General features: G+C 39.9%; 2 protein-coding genes across 2 annotated transcripts; both read right to left on the minus strand.

Annotated features, from left to right (window-relative positions):
- Window positions 1-280: 280 nt before the first annotated feature.
- Window positions 281-2195, minus strand: LOC115590181 (uncharacterized). The gene is made up of 5 exons (XM_030431445.1): window positions 2134-2195; window positions 1288-1998; window positions 992-1117; window positions 856-899; window positions 281-724 (listed from the first exon to the last, which is right to left on the minus strand). The coding sequence occupies exons 1-5, from the start codon at window positions 2189-2191 to the stop codon at window positions 605-607; spliced, it is 1059 nt and encodes a 352-aa protein (XP_030287305.1). The 5' UTR covers window positions 2192-2195; the 3' UTR covers window positions 281-604.
- A 2917-nt stretch (window positions 2196-5112) lies between these two features.
- Window positions 5113-7100, minus strand: LOC115589184 (uncharacterized). The gene is made up of 5 exons (XM_030429938.1): window positions 6853-7100; window positions 6019-6708; window positions 5810-5926; window positions 5687-5730; window positions 5113-5583 (listed from the first exon to the last, which is right to left on the minus strand). Exons 1-5 carry the CDS (start codon window positions 6905-6907, stop codon window positions 5464-5466), a joined length of 1026 nt encoding a protein of 341 aa, XP_030285798.1. The 5' UTR covers window positions 6908-7100; the 3' UTR covers window positions 5113-5463.
- Window positions 7101-14325: the final 7225 nt, after the last annotated feature.

The raw sequence follows: 14325 nt of genomic DNA on the forward strand, positions 1-14325 counted from the left end.
AATAATAATAATAATAATTATAATAATGATAAAAATACCAATGCTTGAGAGCATCCATTAAACAGTCTTTGGGAAATAAGTCATAAAACCTAAGTGTTAAAAATTCAGACTCATAAGTGCAGCTCAGATGTCTGTTGTGTTAAATTCATCATTGATTTGTAAATGTTGTTTCATCTGCATGAAATGTGTATCATTTTTTAGACCATTGGCGATGTATTGATTAGGTCAGTCACATGCTTTGGTGATAAGAGTGGCACTTCCAGGGATCGAAACCAACAAAAAGTTTCATTATTAGATTTATTTGATCATTGATGACACAAAATCGACATGGAAATGAAAAAGAATGAAAGATAACAGACATATAATACCACTGATTTGTGTTGGTGCTCATAGCCTAAGAGGAGCTTGAAAAAAATAATTGTCCCTCTAAAAGTACTGGTAAGAGTTTAGATACATGCTTTTAGTGAGAAAACAAAGTAGCTATGGAACCTTATCACAATAAATCTACATCAGAGGATCTACATCTAATCCTACGTGACAGCTCCCAAAAGATTCTTAGGAAAACCGACACCGTACTGATGCAATGCAAAAAACACATGCAGTTCTAAAGCTTCACACTGGAGTACACACAGTCATTGTTGGTGTTGTTCCTCTGTCTTCTTGTTCTCTTGGCTTTGTTAACGCGTAAAGCAGCATAATGGAGGTTTTCAGCTTCTTGGTGACCCTGGTAAACAAGATATTTTAAGAGTAGATCACAATTTGGTTCCTAGAAACAAATGTCCACAAGACAGCTAATTACGGTGCTATAAAAAGAGGGGAAATAGATATTCAACAGTTGATCAAAATTGTACTCACTTCAGCATTTTCTGTGGAGGAAGGTGAAAATCCCGCTTGAGACTCTGGTTATGAAACAGAAAATCTTGTTTTGATCCCAAACTCAAGAGAACACAAGCTGACCGACAAAAAAGGAAAGGATAAAAGTTCAAGTTACCCGTAGACTGGCAGCTGTTTCTCTTCTTCATCTTGTACACTGAGAGAGCCAGCAAAACCACCAGGACGGTGGTGAATGTCAAAGCTCCACTCAAGAAATAAACCAGGGCGAGACGGTCCACCTCATCTGTAGAGAGTAAGACATCAGAAAGAGAGCTTGCAGTATGTTGTCTGTTTTGATCCACAATTTGGTAAGCAGGTATCATGGCTAGGCAAATCCATTTTAAATTTAATGCCCAAAGCCCCACATTTACAGTCTGTGCAATATACGATCTGGATATACAGTAAATTACTCACCTTTAGAGGCCAGCTTGGTTGCGTCTCCAAACAGTATGTGTCCACATGAGGCAACAGCACAGTAGTAGGTCCCAGCATGAGAAAGACTCAGGCTCTCCATTGGCAAGGTGTAGACACAGGTGTGTGTTTGTGTGTTGTCTTTCCTCTCACACTGATTATTTCTGCCTCCACGGGTGTAGATGAGTCCTGGTTGAGATTCTTGTGAGTGTTTGAACCAGTAAACACTGTGTTCTCCATCACAGGTCCCAGTGTGTACTGTACAGTTCAGAGTCACAGAGCCTCCTGGCTGGTTGTTCCCAGATGCTGACTGATGGACCCGAGCTGGGACGTTCAAACCCGAACCCTTCACACTGACAGTAATGTCCTCTAAAAATGTTAACTCGTTTGCAAAGAAACTTAAGCAGAAGTAAGTAGCAGAGTCTGAAATGTTCAAGTCAGTGATCATCAAGTGATTTTTGCCATTTTCTGTATCCAGTGTGAAGCGTGGATTGTTCTTGAACTCATCATAAAAAGTGACATTTTTTTCATACTTGTAGTAATTAGAGATGAGCCTCGGATTCTGTCTTAGAGTTTGTTTATACCAGCGAAGTCTTGGAGGAACGACATCGTCTTTGTAGAGACATTGCAAAATCAACTTGTCCCCAGTTGTAACTGATACAAATCTTCTCTCTTGATGACCAGATGAAGAGAATTTCAGAACAGTCGTCTGAGCTGAAATCAAATAAAAGACAAAACAAATGACAAGGTAATGGAATGTAACAAATTGGGATAATCAGTAAAATATATGAGAAATGTTTGACTGAGACCGTACACTACACTAGATTAAAGTCACAAAGAGCAACTCACCCATTTTCACCAAGAGCAAACATGTGAGAAGACAGAGAGCAAACACAGGAGATGTCATCGTGTTCAAGCTGCTGTGGAGAATGAAAGAATGTTGATGGTTCTCTCTACTCTTCAGAGACAAGCATGAATTTGATTGGCCAACCTAAAATGACACTCTATGTCCCATAGAGGGATCATGAGCACATGATCACTGCCATCTATCTAAGTTCTGGGTTTGAAAAAAACGAGAGATATATGAAGAACATTACGGCTCCTTATTGGAGGTTAAATCCCCGTGAAGCAAAAGGATATCTTCATTTCCAATATGAACACGCCAGTAACAGACAGTTCATTGCATTTATGCTCAATGTCCGGGTAAAAACTGCGGTCATTATATTCAACAAAGATTTGATCTGTTCATCCATTGCTGTTATTATATACTGATATTCAACACTCTGTGGGCTGTGGTAGAGTAAAGCAAGACTGTACTGGGTGATGCGTTTAAAACGTGAGATGCTTTGAACATCATAATCAGATTTCTATTGATCTAAGCCAGCATGATTACTCTAAATATGATCTTTTTTTATTACTCCAATTAAAACGTTTTCTGACTAGCGCTTTAAGTTTGAATTATCATCATACGTGACCTGATAAATAATCTATTATTTTGGATCTGTATTGCAAGGGGTTTTAGGGTTTCGGGACATTCTCTGAGTGCAATCAACCTCACATCCTGCTGAGTGGTTTGCATCTTTTTGCTGCTTAGAACGACTAACAGAGTGATATTTCTTTGAGGCAATGAATGATCTAGCTGACCTGCGCACGTCGTTTACAGCCCTAAATGTTTTAGCAGGGGAGCGCCGGCCTATCAAAATCTGTCTTTGTCCCTCTCTTCAAGCCACACTCTTACTTCCTCTTCCCCAGACAGTCATTATTCATGTTCTGTCCACTAGATGCCCTCAGATTTGTATCTCCTGTCTGGGTCATTGCCCCCCCACTTATTTCACTGGTTCCCCTTAAAGATATTTAACCAGCCCATTCTCCCTCATACTCTGCCACTTCATCCAGGTAGCTTTGTGCTTTTTGTACTCCATATTTTGTTCCTTGATTTCCTGCCTGCCTGTCTGTCTTTCTGTCTGTCTGTGTTCCTTATGGTGCCACTCTTGTCCTGCTCACACAGGTTGTGACCCTGAGCAAGAGCTAATGCTAACAGATAGAAATAGTCAGAAACTCTTAATTCCTGTCAAGGGCCTCACACCAACCTGTTCATCTGTGTGTCTGTGAAACTATAGCATTAGCTAACTTAGTTAGCTCAGCGGCTCACTGAAAGATGTCAACAATGTAGATGATATCTGTCAGCTTTCATTTTCAGATGTGGCACGTGGCAAAGAGGAGTGCTTTCACTGGAGTTTTCTCATCCTAGCTTTTGACCACATGATCTAATAATTTCCTGCGTAATATACTGTTCCGTAGCGCTCAACATCTGGGCAGTTTTCACTGTATTGTTCATTTCCCTCCTTTGATGGAGCAGTTAAAGCGTTAGAGCTGAAAGGGCTTTGTATGATTCCTTTGTTTCCTTGGCCATCAGCTTTCATAACACATGCATGAGTGGCAGCAGGTACTGTTATTATTTTTGTGTAGGGTGTTTCTGCCATGTTTCTCTTGCAATGTGTGTTTGTGTGTATGTTTTATGGATGTTTAATCTTGTGCCAAAGTTTCAAAACTATGGAGCCCCAGACATGACATGGTCAAAAAAAATTAAAAATGTGGCCACTAGCTATAATGTGCACACGAAATACTATTTTGTGGCCACAAATTACTAAATTGTTGCCAAAAAATACTAATTCATGGCCACGAAATAAGTATAACGTGCACACAAAATACTAATTTGTGGCCACGAAGTAGGTATATTGTGTGCACGAAATACAAATTAATGATATTAATATCATTCATGGACAGCTCGCTAAGCAAATTGAGCGCACCTTCTCTAGAAACCAAAATAGCCTACGTGATGTCCTTAAGGTGAGTGTCTTATCTTATTCTGTTCTAGTCAATATCTTGTTATCCCGCATTCAGGCAGTGCCTTTCACTGATCATCTCCTTTGAAAGTAGCATCATGTGTATCAGAGTCTCAGCTGAGGGAATACAGAGGCTATATGAGCCGCAGCGTTTAATGATGCCACTGAACGCAGCCGTAAAGTTACAGTAGCACTCACTGTATGTATTGTGTTGCCAAGGGAACCTATAGCCTATCAGAGATCAGAATCTAGTTTGTATTGATTTGCAGGTTGTTGTTGCTCTGACTGAACTACTGAAGGTTTCTGTAGTGTTCTCTGGACATTTGTCCAGCAATAAAATCACAGACGATTAAAAGTTCACTATATTATAGGCCTACTTAAATAACTGCCTAAATGCGGGATAACAAGATATTGACTACAACAGAATAAGAAAAGATGCTCAACTAAAGGACATCACGTAGGCTATTGCGGATTCTAGAGAAGGTGCGCTCGATTTGCTTACCCAGTTGTCCAGGAATTATATAAATATCATCAATTAGTATTTTGTGCGCACATTATCCTTATTTCGTGGCCACGAAATATTAAATAGTGGCCACAATTTAGTATTTCGTGGCCTCAAATTAGTATTTAAAACTAAATTGTGGCCACAAAGTAGTATTTCGTGCGCACACTATAGCTATATTGTGGCCACAATTTAAACTTTTTTTGACCATGTCATGTCTGGGGCTCTGTACAAAACCAAACTCCCTCTAGAATAATGATCAAAAATCTAAATCAGTACCTGATGCATTAGCATGCTGCAGGCAGAAATGTCTCATAGGAGAGTCTCACATTTACAGTTCACTCTCATTTTACTCCGGCATCGCAACAATCAGGCTTTATCACTCACTTTCGAAAGGGAGTGGGTGGAGGTCGCCATCATACATGTGGTCAGAGTTACTTCTGTATTGAACAAGCACACACATAATGTTTGAAACTCAAATATCTCAAAATGTTTGGAACTTTTATTTGATCATTAACAACATAAAATTCACATACAAAAATATAGCTTGATTTGATTGCATATTGACATTGAATTTATTGAAAAATAGAAAGTCAAAGTACATGAGATAATCTTGATCCTAAAAGCACATGAGCAGCTTCTATAGCGACATTAAATCTGAGCTACTGAAGTATAACAAAGTATTCCAAATATACAGACGAGCAAAATGTAGGGCAATTTAATGAGGGCTGCAGGCCACAAAGAAGCTACGCAAGCATTTTTAGATCAACTTTAATCTAAATCTGCTTTACAGGATTACAATGTCTTACTCAGAAGTAGACATGTCCAGTTCTACTGCTTTACACATTGGTACACGCACTCGCTCCAGGTCTGATCCCTTTGTCTTCTTGATCTCTTCGTCAGGTTCACACTTAAAGCAGCGTAATAGAGGTTGTTTTCATTTTGGTATCCCTGGTAACAAATATACATCACATATAGTTATTTTGCTATTCACAGAAGACATGTATTGTGCAGTAAAACTATGTGTCTGAATAAATCAACAGTTTTTATTCACCTCTGCATTTGCTTCGGAGGGATCGGAACGTCCCGATCGAGACTCTGTGGTGAAACAGAAAAAGCTTTTCATTCAAAAGTCATGTTTAAGTACAAGCTGTCACACACAGACAGTGTTAGTTACCTGGAGTTTTGCAGCCGTTTCCCCTGTTCATCATGCACACTGAGAAAGCCAGTAAAACAGCCAGGATGCTGAAGAATGCCGAAGCTCCCCTCCAGAAATACCCAAAGGCAGCCTCATCTGTACAGAACCAAACAGTGTTTTTGTATTTTCTTTACCCTAAGTTTAGGACATACAGTGAATAATTATGAGATGGACTAACAGTTACTTACCATTTGTGTCCAGCTTGGTCCCGTCTCCAAACAGTATGTGTCCACATGAGGCTACAGCACAGTAGTAGGTCCCAGCATGAGAAAGATTCAGGCTCTTCATTGGCAAGCTGTAGACACAAGTGCGTGTTTGTGTGTTGTCTTTCCGCTCACACTGATCATTCCTGCCTCCATGGGTGTAAATTAGTCCTGGAGGAGATTCTTGAGAGTGTCTGAACCAGTAAACACTGTGTTCTCCATCACAGGTCCCAGTGTGTACTGTACAGTTCAGAGTCACAGAGCCTCCTGGCTGGATGATCTCAGTTGCTGACTGATGGATCGAGGCTGAACCCGTCACACCGATGGTAATGGTCTCTGAAATTTCTAGCATGTTTAAAAAACACCTCATGCAGTAATAGGTAGCCGAGTCTGAAATGTGCAAATCTGTGATGGTCAAGTAGTTTTTGCCATTTTCCCTGTCCAGTGTGAAGCGAAAATTGTTCTTGAAGTCATCGTAAAAGGTGGCATTTTTCTCATACAAGTAGGAAGTAGAGACGAGCTGTGGTTTCTGTCCTGGAGGTTGTTTATACCAGTAAAGCTTTGCAGCAATTTCACCCTTATAGTAACATGGCAAAGTAATGTCGCCCCCGACTCTAGCTGATACAAAATCACTGTCCTGATGAATAGATGAGGATTTGGGAGCAGTTGTCTGAGCTGAAATGAGATAAAAGACAGAGTGAGTGTGAATTTAATTTTCTCCTTCTTCTTTCTCAGAATTCAGTACATGAAAAATAATGGAAACCTGTGGATGATTGTACACTAAAAATTTGAGTTTTGATAACAAAAAACACTACTTACCCATTTGTCCCCCAAACAGCCATATGAGACAGAAAGCAAACACTGAAGAGGCCATCGTGTTCAGACTGCTGTGGGAAATGAAACGAACGTAGATGGCCCCTCTGCCCTTTAGCGACGAGCGTGTGTGTGATTGTGCAAGCTGAAGTGACAATGTGCTGTGTGTCCTACTTTGGACGTTCACATGTGCACCGCTTCATATAGTGTCAGGTTTTGTCCAAATGGTGAGGAAGTAGGTTATATAGAATTTGACTTAACCCTGTAAGACCCAAATATAGAAAAACCTAAAAAAAAAAATTTTTGACCCTTCAGATGTTGTTGTAGGAGGCCTCTGATGCAGAAATTAAAGAGTTTTTGAAAAAAAATGTTTATGTACGGTTTTAGAGAAATGTTGTAATATTGCAACGTTGGGCTTAGGTGGGAGCAGAATTTTGTATGTGTACTCATGTTCTCTGAACAACAATTTTGAACAACTAAGGATTCATTTGCAGAGTTGATTGCTTACTTAGCCCCATAAAGGTATATAACATTAATAATAATCACACATTCATATTTTTATGAAGAATTTTTTATTTATTTTTTATTAAATAGCTTTTTCTAGTGACTTCTTCATTCCTTTTCTTTCTTTTCATGGCTGACTTTCATTCATAGTGAAAGTCCCAAAAACAGTTCTTGTCCTCTGAAAAGCAAAGGTGAACATCACACTTGCTGCATTGCACTTTAGTGTATCCTTTAGTGCAGTGTCTGCAGCTTCCTCTCCCTGTCTTCACTGGGAAATGCGCAACTAGGTCCTTGCGTACACCCAATGGAGCTGTGCCCTTCTCTTGGATGGTCTCTTCTGAGGAGTCAGAGAGCTTCCTGATGTCACTGTTGCTGGGCTCCCTTTGCCTGAAGATGGTCGTCCTCTCTTTGGAGTTTGGAGCGCCATGTTCACCAGGATGAGAGAGGATGCTGGCTGTGCCTGAAACTGTCTCCTGTTCATTGATTCTTTGCTAGAGATCTTGAGAGAGGATGATGGTCTGCCAGAAGATGTACATGTACCAGCGACGGGATTTGATGGGGACCTCTATTTGGCTGTAAATGAGTCCAACAAATATACAACTCCCATGTACTTGTTGTTGACACCAACAATGTAAGGCCTCTTAACTTCAGTGTAGGTTCGGCCGGCTTTGTCCCAGCGTTGAATCTTCTGCACAGGTTCAGGTCCAGCAAAGGATAACACAAGTGTGATGGCCCTGTTGTCACACCATTTGACAGCACAGATGTTGAGATTCCCCTCCACTCTGACGTCATCGCTTTCTCTCTCCTTTTTCTTCAAGCTCTTCTCGTCCTCAAGGTCACAGTTGGGCAGGCGCACCTGCCTGGCTGTTCCCATGTAATGAATTCCCCAATGTTTTCCAGGCAGACAATACTGTCTGCTTATTGTAAGTCGCTTTGGACAAAAGCATCTGCTAAATGCCCTAAATGTAAATGTTGATGGCTTAGCCTATGCTCTCTACTTATCATGCTAAAAGAAATGTGCATCCCAATCACCAGCCATTAAGTCACACAATACTGCCTTGACATGACAATACTGCTTGTGATGCCCTCTAATTATCATACTAAAAGGAAAACATGCATACCCCAACTTACATCCACACATCCACATTCAGGAAAATGTTCACCTTTCTCAGAACTGAATGTCTGTTGATATCCACTTTGTGGACAAAGTTGTGGAATTTTAGGTCAGTCTGATCAAATTAACTACATTTTTTTGGAGATAAACTTTTAAATCAGTCAAAATTGAACCCAAGGGTAGTATGTATACTTTCCATGTATAAAAAAACACACTGTTTCAGGCAGTGGTGTAGTGGAGGGAATACAACCTGTTTGTTCCCACTGCAACAAGCCTGCTATTTTGACTACCACACTCACCCAACGTTGTAATATTACAACAATTATATAACAAGCTCTAAATGAAACTTGATGAATCTATTCTACAAAAACTACATATGTACATGTTCTAGACATTGTAATAACAACAAAAAAAAATATAAAAGACATTTTACTTACTTGATTCTGATGAATTTAGTCCAATGAAACAAAGCAATGTTGTCCGAAGGAAACCATGAGAGGTTGTGTGAGTTCATGGCCATGAGGCTGGACTTAAAAACAAATGTACTATCCAATAGCATCGTGAGACTAAACAATAGGACCCAATGACTATGTAAATGTGGTAAAAAACAAGATAAAATGTAACAGATTGTTTTTTAGGGTGGCTAAAGGTAACGTTGTAATATTACAACAGTGGGTCTTAGAGGGTTAAAATCAATTAAAATGACCTTTATGTAACTTTGAAGTTGTACACATTTGGTCTCCCAGGGTCGACATAATTGTACGAATTTGACCTGTTGCCTTTGAACCTTACTGTGTGCTTTAAGGGATATCCGTGCGAGAGGCGCCCTTGCGTCCTGCTGAAAACCACAAAAAGGGGCTGCTCGAAAAGAGAAGACACTACAAAAAGCATGGGGACTTAAAGGTAATCACGATAAGAGTACTGCATGCTTCATTGCTTTATTTCTATGTTGATTACCAAAAGAGGGACAACACCTTTTATCATGCATAACAGCTTTAGTACATCATAAAAGTTTTGGCCATGTAACATCTGGTCAACACTTGCTGCATGTGTAGCACGTCGGCATCCGCCTCTGTACAGTGGGCACAACACACAGGAAGTGTAGTTTCACATAAACTACCTACGTAACTCAACAAAGCGCACAGTTTCCCCCAGGTCTAACAAAAAAGGCTTGAGCGCATCTATTTCCTCCCTAGAATGTGTCACCATCACACTCAAAACCAAAGTCCTTTTAGAGGAGTCTTGGCACTCAGCGGCCATCTTTAGACAGTTGTTTTGCTCTAAAAACACCAGGCCCCTATGTAAATCAACGTGGAGGATGCCATTTCTTACCCAACTTTTTCCCAGGTTACGCTCACAATATACTACGCATGTGTAAGGGTTTCACATGGTTTCAGACAGAAGTTCATACGTGTGTGACCTTTAATAACCAAAAATGTGCAAACAAAAACCTACACAAGGGTGTTGAAAAAGCCACTGTTGGCAAAACAAAACAGTCGATGTCGCTTGGGCAGCATCAAATAATCTGACCTTAAAATAATTTACTGGTTTGATTAGATGGAGACTTTGTTCTAAGGTAACAACAATAGCACTAGAGAGTACAGGGCTGTCCATGTGCTTTGCTAAACCTTGACTAATCTTATCATCTCAGTGATAACAGACCAATGGGAAGAAAAACATAAAAGGTTCACCTCGAGATCTACATTTTAAATTTACTTTAAAGGTAACAAGTACAGTCTTACTTAAAAAAGTGGAAGTGAAACATGTCTGGTTCTATGGCGTCACAGTGGAGTAGACGCACTCATCGACGGTGTTATTCCTCTGTCGTCCTGATTGGTTGGGCTGGTTAAAACATACAGTCGCATAATGGAGGTTGTCTGCCTCTTGGGAACTCTGACAACAAAACAAGGTCAAAATGTATTGCAGTAGTCTGACAAAAATGTAAAGAACGTCGACGAAGAATGATTACATTTTTTGCAATAAAGTATTATTTGAGTGGTAATTCGTTTGAGAGAAGAAAACTTACCACATCATTTTCCGCGGAGGAAGCTGAAAATCTTGCTTGAGAATCTGAAAGAGAAACAGACAAATCCTTTTTTTTATGAAAATCCATCATCAGTGGTTACAAGAATAAAATTTGACTACCCCACCTTGGAGTCTTAAACGGTTTCTCTTCTTCATCTTGATCACTGTGCAGGCCAGTAAAACAACCAGGAGGGAGGTGAATGCCAAAGCTCCTCTCAAGATGTACACCAAGACCTCACAGTCCACTTCATTTGTAGAGAGACGCCAGAAACAGAGATTTAGCTTGTGTTTGTTATGTTTGATTAAGGTCTAATGTTCATCAGATGAGACAGCCTGTTCTAGAAAATAACTCACACTCAAAGTCCAGCTTGATCCTGTCCTCTACAGTGACATTAATACTCCCATTCATGTATGAAACTGAATATGCAGAGGTGTAAGTAGCGGAGTCTGAGATGGTCAGATTTTTGATTGTCAGGTTGTCCCCAGTTTTTACTGACACAATACCTCTGTCTTGCTGACCAGACGAGTCAAACAGAGCAGCTGTCTGAGCTGAAATGAAATGAGAGACAAAGCAAAAAAAACAATTACTTCTTTGTGGAAGAGTTCAGAATAGTCATTACATCAGAAACATTAGTATGAGCAGCCATACATTAAAACATAAATACTTGAATCAACAAGCTCAACTCACCCGCTATCCCCGAGAACAAAAATATCAGATGGACAAACATCGGGGATGTCATCGCAAGGAATTTGTGTGTCAAATGACATAAACTTGATCTTGTCCCCGCTCCTCACAGACGAGACTGAGTTTGATTGGCCAGCCTGAAATATCTCTGTGTGACTTATAAGAAACACGATCACATGATCACCACCAAGTTTGGTGTCTGAGGAGATTCACATGGTAAGACATAGACTCTACAGAGAACATCCTCTTGCATTGGACTTAAAAATAGAAAGCAAGTGACCTTTATTAAATACACAAGTTACTATGGACAATACAAGTCCTTGCTCAGCGTGTGGAAATGGGATGGATGCCATGATGTCAAAGAGAAATCAAGTGATTTTGGGCAGATTCATAGAATTCATTAATAACTCGGAAAATGTTTTTCAGCTTAAACAGTGATGTTGTTACATATGTGTTTTAATAGCTGAAAAACACATTTTAAGAAGTCAGTAAACCAAGATAATTTATCACTTGAGAACAGTTGTATAATGTTTACCAGCCAACAGTGTCTTCAGAGTAGTCGTAGTTGTTCAGTCTGTTGTGTTTCACACGGGCAGACACATGATTTTAAATAGCACAGCTGTCACCTACTTATTTGTGGTTTGGTTAGCAATAGCTTGACACAAACCTGTGAATTTATGTTACTAAATATGTTTAACTTGAAAACTGTGTCATGTTCACATTTAAGGTGTGCAGGTGCAGTCTGCATAGAGGTATACATTTCTTTTCAATTATTGTGCTATGTTTTTTTCTCCCATTATGGCATATTCTTTAACATGCACAGAGTGAGGGGCTGGCATCCAGTCCAGTGGGTCAGTCACTCAGAATCCATGTTGTTAAGTTTTGTTGTGTTTCCTGATGACATGTTGCAACTGTTTGACTTGACACTGTGATGTCAGACCATCCCATCCGGCATTAAAGTGAAATTCTCGCCAAAAAGCAACCCAGGCTTTATTTGTGAATGTATATGAGTCAAACCTCCATGTGAAAGCATAATTATGACGAAAGAGGCACTTTTAAGCCTTGTTTCGTTTTAGGGCAAGCTAATTTTCAATGGAGTGCAGGGGCACTCTTATGCTAGCATCAAAGGTGCTATTTTTAAAACACTAAGAAGGCTCGACACTACATGAAACTTTGCTCGTAGTATCACCAGGGTCTCTACACATGAACACGAGCATTGAGAACAATGTTTGTGTACACAGAGTTTACTAAAAAGATTGTTTTTGGACGACTCACTTTAGCAGTAGCATCTCCGACACACGGCCGTCATGGCAGACAAAAAGTGTCAATCCCCGAGTGCGACCTAACAGGTAGAAGGTCCACCGTTACTCTCCTGCCTGTTAGGTTGCACCTTGACGGCTGTGCGCTGGAGATCCAGCTCCAATGGTGAGTAGTTTAAAACCCTTCTTTCTAGTAAACTCTGTGTACACAAACAATGTTCTCAATGCTCGTGTTCATGTGTAGAGACCCTGGTGATACTATGAGCAAAGTTTCATGTTGAGTCGAGCCTTCTTAGAGTTTTGAAAATAGCGATTTTGATGCTAGCATAAGAGTGCCCCTGCACTCCATTGAAAATTACCTTGCCCGAAAACGAAACTACGGTAAATCTTAAAAGTGCCTCTTTCGCCGTAATTATGCTTTTACACGAAAGTTTGACTCATATATATACACAAATGAAGCCTGGGTTGCTTTTTGGCGAGAGTTTCATTTTAATAACCCTGCTTTGATAGCCTCAGTCTACAATGTTGTAAACCTTGTAAAACTGTGCGCGTGTATGTGTGTCATGTCAAAATGTGCTCCTGGAGACACTTTTATAGCAGTTTAGAGAGTATGTGTTTATATATACTGTCAAAATAATTGAGATCCATTTACTTCTGTCTAATGTAAATACCAGTATGTACACACACACAGAGACAGTGTCAGAAAAGTTGAGATTCATACACTCTTACCAGACACAAATACAAGAAAGGGATATCATACTTAGTCCTGAAATGATTCTGAAATATATCAAAACTTTGCCTGCTGCATTGTGTTTGCCATAAATTCATCAGAAAGTGTTAAACCATTACATTAAAGGTGTGTTGAAATAGGAAGTGAAGAGGAAAGTGCGACACGGTGTGTATGTGAAAAAGAGGAAGTGTTACACTCAAGGCTCTGTCTCAGTAAAGAAACGTTGTTGAGCTGAGGTCATGAGAAAGTGTTAAAGAACTGATCAGGTCAACAAGAAGCCAAAAGGAAATGTCAAAATCCGATCACGTTTTGAGCACGGGCACAGACCGTGACTGAGGCGTGTTAGATCATTATGAAATTGTTAGCCGTCATCAAGAGACTATTAGTAATTGAACGGAGATATGGTTGGAAAATGTTCTAATAAGGACATAAAACCATGCCACTGTCTGAAGCAAGAGGGAAGCGCTATGAAATCTTAATCAAGGGGTCATCAGCCAGTGAATGGAGAGATGCTATAACAATGTCCTAATAGGGACACAAAACCAAGCCAGTGTCCGAAGCAAGAGTGTATATAACCTGAGGAGCACGGACTAAAGTTCGTTCTTCCACTCACACAAGCCTTGAAGAAACACCTGAGACGGAGAATGTGAGCAGCCTAAACATCGCAGAAAGGACTTCAAGAAATGTTCAGCAGAAACAGACCAAGGAATTAAAAGCACAACGGATTAACCATTTTTGCCAACATGCTGTGGATTAGGATTTGGATATTGGAGTACTTTTGTTCACTCTGCTGGAGTGAAGTTTGGACTTTGAGGAAGTTACGAGACCACGGCCAGGGTTGTGATTTGCCTCAGGGACTTGGACTTTCAGCAGGAAGGGAAAGGCAAGCCATGGAAAGACCTGACCCTCTCCATCTCACCTAAATTTAAGTATTTCTAACCAGGCCTCAGCTCTTTAAGATTAATTTGTTAGTTACAGTATTGTGATCTATCAATAACAATTTTTGACAATGATAGTAATTGAAATAAGTATTGCGCTGTATGCTTTGCCCTTGCTAAAGTCTGTGCAATAAAACCTACATAATATAGTTAAAGTTAAAGTTGTGGACATTGATTTTATGTCTCTTTGATGGAAGTAAAACTAAGGTGTTAAGTGTGCAAAA

This window comes from Sparus aurata, chromosome 10, assembly GCF_900880675.1.
Source record: "Sparus aurata chromosome 10, fSpaAur1.1, whole genome shotgun sequence".
NCBI lineage: Eukaryota > Metazoa > Chordata > Actinopteri > Spariformes > Sparidae > Sparus > Sparus aurata.

What these genes read in the sequence shown, in the direction of transcription:
- LOC115590181 (XM_030431445.1), bottom strand. Translation starts at nt 2,191, where the DNA reads ATGACATCTCCTGTGTTTGCTCTCTGTCTTCTCACATGTTTGCTCTTG. An exon ending in AACCAAGCTGGCCTCTAAAG is followed by an intron (nt 1,118 to 1,287) that starts GTGAGTAATTTA and finishes TACTCTCTACAG; the next exon opens with ATGAGGTGGACCGTCTCGCC. An exon ending in CCTCCACAGAAAATGCTGAA is followed by an intron (nt 725 to 855) that starts GTGAGTACAATT and finishes CTTGTTTACCAG; the next exon opens with GGTCACCAAGAAGCTGAAAA.
- LOC115589184 (XM_030429938.1), bottom strand. Translation starts at nt 6,907, where the DNA reads ATGGCCTCTTCAGTGTTTGCTTTCTGTCTCATATGGCTGTTTGGGGGA. An exon ending in AAACGGCTGCAAAACTCCAG is followed by an intron (nt 5,731 to 5,809) that starts GTAACTAACACT and finishes GTTTCACCACAG; the next exon opens with AGTCTCGATCGGGACGTTCC. An exon ending in CCTCCGAAGCAAATGCAGAG is followed by an intron (nt 5,584 to 5,686) that starts GTGAATAAAAAC and finishes ATTTGTTACCAG; the next exon opens with GGATACCAAAATGAAAACAA.